Source organism: Morus notabilis, unplaced genomic scaffold, assembly GCF_000414095.1.
Source record: "Morus notabilis unplaced genomic scaffold, ASM41409v2 Scaffold1023, whole genome shotgun sequence".
NCBI classification, from domain to species: domain Eukaryota; kingdom Viridiplantae; phylum Streptophyta; class Magnoliopsida; order Rosales; family Moraceae; genus Morus; species Morus notabilis.
This window is the reverse complement of record NW_010365731.1, coordinates 150,301-156,291: the sequence shown is the minus strand read 5'-3', so window position 1 is coordinate 156,291 and position 5,991 is coordinate 150,301. Positions and strand designations below refer to the sequence as shown.

General features: G+C 30.9%; 1 protein-coding gene and 1 non-coding gene across 2 annotated transcripts; one reads left to right on the top strand and one right to left on the bottom strand.

Moving 5' to 3' along the window:
• LOC112093646 lies at window positions 1-107 on the bottom strand. Its single transcript, XR_002903148.1, has one exon. It is a non-coding gene; the product is annotated as a small nucleolar RNA R71 (small nucleolar RNA).
• Window positions 108-693: 586 nt separating this feature from the next.
• Window positions 694-1,988, top strand: LOC112093645. Its single transcript, XM_024172489.1, has 2 exons — window positions 694-1,349; window positions 1,457-1,988. The coding sequence occupies exons 1-2, from the start codon at window positions 694-696 to the stop codon at window positions 1,986-1,988; spliced, it is 1,188 nt and encodes a 395-aa protein (XP_024028257.1).
• The last annotated feature ends 4,003 nt before the right edge of the window (window positions 1,989-5,991 follow it).

Sequence of the window (5,991 nt, the reverse complement as noted above, 5' to 3'; positions counted from 1 at the left end):
AAGTTGAGGAATGAGATTACGCAATTCACTCAGCAAGACTTGAAATCTTTATATGAAGCGTGGGAAAGATTCAAAGATTTGCTCAGAAGATGTCCCCATCATGGTATCCCAGATTGGCTACAAATTCATATATTTTACAATGGTCTGAATGGGCAGACAAGAACTATAGTTGACGCCGCATCTGGAGGAGCTCTAATGACCAAGACACATACTGATGCTTATGCATTATTGGAAGAAATGGCGGCTAATAATTATCAGTGGCCATCAGAGAGAGCGCTAGCCAGGAAACCTGTTGGGGTACATGAAGTCGATCAATTAACTGCTTTGACCGCTCAAGTAGCGGCTCTTTCACGACAAATTGGTCAAATGAACGTGAATGTAATTGCTACTCCGACAGTTACTTGTGAATTCTGTGGAGATGGCCATTCTAGCATGGAGTACACGATCGGGAATCCGACAATTGAGCAAATGCAGTATGTGGGCAATCCTCGACCGCAATACAGGAACAATAACAACTTTATGCCCAACACATACCATCCAGGTTTGCGCAATCATCCGAACTTCTCCTGCAGAAATAATCAAAATGTCTGCCAGCCGTAACCTCTTCAAACCCTACAGCCTACTCTGCCACCACCTGGTTTTCATCCGTAAGCTGAGAGCAAGCCCTCTACTGACGAGTTGTTATCCCAGTACATGACCAAGAACGATGCCACAATTCAAACTCTGGTTCAACTAACTCAGAACCTTGTTGCGTCACAAAGAAACATGGAGGTACAAATAGGCCAATTGGCCAATGAGGTGAATTCTCATCCACAAGGTAATTTTCCAAGTTCCACTGAGACAAACCCCAAAGAGCAATGCAAGGCAATTACCCTCAGAAGTGGAAAAGAATTAAAGGAGCCGGCAAGAAAGAGAGAAGAAGAGACATATGGTAAGAAAGAAGCTGATGTGGAGATTTCAGAAGTTCTAGAAAAAGAGACTGAACAGGGGGCCAAAAAACCCGCAACTAAATTGTTTATGAACAATCCTCCACTATACACTCCTCTGCTCCCATTTCCTTGGAGATTTCTGAAGCAGAAACTGGACAAACAATTTTCAAAGTTCCTGGATGTTTTCAAGAAGCTTCAAATCAACATCCCATTCACGGACGCATTAGAACAAATGCCCAGTTACGCTAACTTTATGAAGGAGAGTTTAACAAAGAAGAGGAGATTGGCAGATTTTGAGATAGTGAAGCTGACAGAAGAATGCAGTGCCATTTTACAGAAAAAGCTTCCGCAAAAGGCCAAAGATTCAGGGAGTTTCACTATACCTTGCACTATTGCTAATGCTTATTTTGATCAAGCTCTGTGTGATCTTGGTGCCAGTGTTAATTCAATGCCTTTCTCTATTTATAGGAAACTAAGAGTGACGGATGTGAGCCAATTACTACTGTGTCACTTTAATTTGCTGACAGGTCGATCAAAGGGCCACAAGGGATTATTGAGGATGTTCTAGTGAAAGTGGATAAATTCATCTTTCCGGTGGATTTCATTGTTCTAGATATGGATGAAGATGAAGAAATTCCAATTATAGTTCGTCGACCATTCCTCGCTACTGGTAGAACCTTAATTGATGTGCAGAAAAGGGAACTTGTTTTGAGGTTCAAAGATGAGAAAGTAGTTTTCAATGTCTTCAAGGCGATAAATTACCCATCAGAGACTGACTACTGCATGCGGCTTGATACTATTGAGCAGGCGATACAAGAAGCTGAAGACATTAGTAGCTTGTCGGACTTGATTGAAGAATGCATTAATATGGAGACTCGTGATGATTTCATCAGTACTATGTCAGCATCTGAAAAAGAACCAATCACTGAGAAAGTTTTAATAGCTTCGATACATCCGGCACCTACAAGTCAGCTACCTTCTGTTGACCAACCACCGCAGCTTGAGCTGAAACCTTTGTCATCTCATTTACGGTATGCGTTTCTTGGTGAAAGTTATTAAGACCTCGTTCACTTCACCGATTCGAGTTTTTAGTTTTAAGTTTCTACAGTAAAAAGCTCTCAGAAAATGTCACAACAAAATTTTTTACTACAGTAAAAAGCTCTCAGAAAATGTCACAACAAAATTTTTTACTACAGTAAAAAGCTCTCAGAAAATGTCACAACAAAATTTTTTACTACAGTAAAAAGCTCTCAGAAAATGTCACATCTCAGCTCGAATTGAAAACTCGAATCCGCGAAGTGAACGAGGCCTAAAAAACACAAGAAAGCAATTGGATGGACTATTGCTGACATCAAAGGCATTAGCCCATCTATTTGCATGCATAAAATTCTCATGAAAAATTACTACAAGCCTAGCATTGAGGCACAGAGAAGACTGAATCCAGTTATGAAAGATGTAGTCAAGTTTTTCGAGGAACTGGTGCAGCAGTATCTACTGGTTCCAACCGTAAGTGTTCCCTACTTTCCTTAAACTTAACCACTAAAAAAAGTTTTTGTAAGATTATACTTATTTCTAACCATTTTTATAAAAGTTAATGAATCCAATTGTTTGTTTTTCTACAATGTATAGATAAATAGATCATATTTAAAGAAAAAAAAAAAGTTTTGATTAGATCATTAAATAGAAAATTAATCAAAAGTATATATGAGAAAGGAAACGATGTTTGCGTACATGCATATTTAAAAAATAATCGCATTTCAGCAATTAGGGGGAAAAATAATGAATGTATATGAAATTGAAAACAAATTAGGAGTACCTATAAAAAGAAAGAAACATTCTAAAAAGTGCACAGATTTGAGAAAATTTATTTTAATGGAATAATTAGTGAAAACAAAAAAAAAAGAGTATAAAAAGCCATACGATACAAAATAATAGTGATTATAATTAAAGATTATTTAAGAGGGGACACATTTAGAAACGAAAAATTATTTTAATATAAACATATTAAAAGAAACTTACTTAAATAAATACACAAAGTTTTGGGGAAGACGGAAAAATATAAGTAAATATAATATAAAATTGTAAAAAGTACACATCCTGAACTTGTCTTGAACAAGTGAAAAAAAAAACCACAAAAAGACAAAATAAAGAGATCAAATTTTTGAATAGTAACCAGAGGAGTTCCCCTTTATATATGTAATAATATATATATATATATATAATAGATAGATAGTTATATCGTAATAGATTATACTTTGGTTAGTAGGGTGGATGGTAATTGCCAATGAAGTTGAGAATAGGTCATACAATTATTACTTTCTCTTTCTCCAACTATACGATTATTACAATGATCATACATAATGAAATATAAATTCCAGTATATAAAATATACAAAATTTAACATTTTAAAAATCTAGGAGTTATCGGAATAAAATTCATTCACGAAAAACAATCAAAAAAGCAACCCGTTACCAACAATAAGATATCTACCAACCTGGTAGAAGATACATACGAACAATAAAATAAAGATAATTTGACAACAGGAAAAATGAAGAAAAACAAATAAACACCAAGCTTTTCCTTTGTGTGATCAAACTACCCTTTTGTGTGAGATCTCACGAACGACTCCTTTATATCAAACCACCCGTTTGTCTGCCTTCACAAACTATACACGTCAGAGAATTTTCGGGTGCGTTTGGAGTAAAAATCCGTGTCATAGTTTGGATCATGATTCGTAATTTGTTACAGTGTTTTTTCTTATAAAAAATACACGTAAATTAAGAATAATTCTGAATCCATAAACCAAACGTTCCCTTCAATTTGTCTTGAATGCCAAAGAACAAAAAATCGTGAAAAGGTAGCCTCAAAAGAATGAATTAAAAAATAAAAGAAGAGGGAAAAGATAAACCGTGGAAAAAAAAATCAGAATAAATTCAAATCATTAAAGACAAAAAAAATAAAATCGGGTTAAAATAGGAAAGTAAATATATACTTTATAATGAAAAAAATCGGAATAAAGAAAGTAAAAACTAACCATATAAATAACATGTCTAAAATACTCAATAAAGATAAATGGAGAAAAAATAAGTGTTATAAAATTGCAATCAGCATTTTTGTAATATTATACAATAGTTGATACTTTTACAAATGCAGCTCCAAAATTAGGCATTTTATGTAAGAGACTTTTTTAGTAGGCCGTCTTATCAGTAAGATTAGTTTTTAACCGTTAAATTTAATTAAAATTAAATGAGATTAAAAAATATGCATAACAGATAATTTTTTATACAAATTTAACCGTTGAAATTTAATTAAAATTAAATGAGATTAAAAAAATATGCATAACAGATAATTTTTTATATAAATTTAACCGTTGAAAATAATTGAAAAAACTATAAATAATACTATTTTTTTGATCCTATGAGAAAAATTCCCTTTATGTAATTATTTCTTAAATAAATTAGCATTTGGAAGACTTTTGGAAACGCTGCACTAAGGTTGATCTTATTGGGAGATGAAATACTGGAGTCAAAAGTTTCTAATGATGGCTCTCCAAACTTGTACTTTTTTCACTTTTTATTTGAGAGTTTTAATATTGTAGTTTTTAAGAACTACTAAATACATATAGAAAATTTGACAATGTAAAAAGAAAAATGTTGATAGAGTATTGTCTTAAAACGTCATATTGATATAAAAAAAAAACTATTTATTATGCATATTTTTTATTTTAATATGATTTTGACTAGACCAATAAGAATACCCTACTATAAAAGGTATTTTTCATTTTTATACTTAAAATGATAAAAAAATCATGCAATATTATAATTTACAGTTGACCATATTTATGCTTTCAGATTTCTAATTTATGTTAACTTCTTGCCTTTCCTCGATCAACGGTCAATTTTGACCACTTAAAGAGCTAAATGCCATTAATAATTTTTTTTTTATTATATTAAAAAAATATATAGAATAAATAATTTTTTATACATATTTAATGACTGAAAATAAGGAATTTTAATAGTTTATTTTTTTTTTATCCTACCAAAAAAACTCCTCAATTAATAAAATAAAAGTGAATGAAAAAGGAACTACCGATAATTCTCTATCTTTAACCGTCATATCTATATCAATAACTGTTTGTTCTATATACTTTTTTAATTTAATTTAATTTAATTCTTACTATATTTAATGGTCAGAAACTGGCCATACCAATAAGAAAGCCCTACTAGAGAAAATTCTTAAGAAGATACTAAAGAAGAAAATTAATGACATTGTAGAACATTTACTATTATAAATTCATCTATATATACATATGTGTGTGTGTATATATATATATATATGTTTATTTATTTATTGCTATCACTTTTCTTTAAAATCTGCTCACATACAATGTATAAATTTTGTTGACTTAAACTTATCAAATGCGAATACTTATCAAATGCGAATGTAACTGCAAACGCTAATATTACATTTGTCATTAAAAAGTGGGCAAATAGAATATTTGACGTGCTATTTTATTTTGTACTCTAATATATATTATTATTGCAAATATTATATTTACTTTTTACATAACTATTAAGTTTTAAAACTTATAAAAATAAACTTTTAATATTAAGATGACCTTAAAAGGACAATGTTCTAATGATTATATGAAAAGATGAATGTATCAACTAATAGACTAAATGTTAAACTTGACATTTGTTATACTTGTTGCTAAATTTACTACCAAGTATAGCATTTGTCAAATTTATAATAAAACATAGCATTGCACAGTGATATTTTCACTTAAATATAAAAATTTAAATTAGCACATCAATTTGACAATTCATTAGGGATATTCTGAAAATTCTGCTTTTCTTTATTTCTAAAAAGGTGGTTCTATTTACATATCCCTATTTACTCTCTACACCATTTCTAATTGCACACCACAAAATTTTGAAATGATTAAATTTACGTTTTACACACCTCTATTATTCCAAAATCATGAACTATTTCCATAAAATTATTAATTCTTGACCACTTCATTTTCTTTCCACATCTACCGGTTTATTTTACACCATTAGCT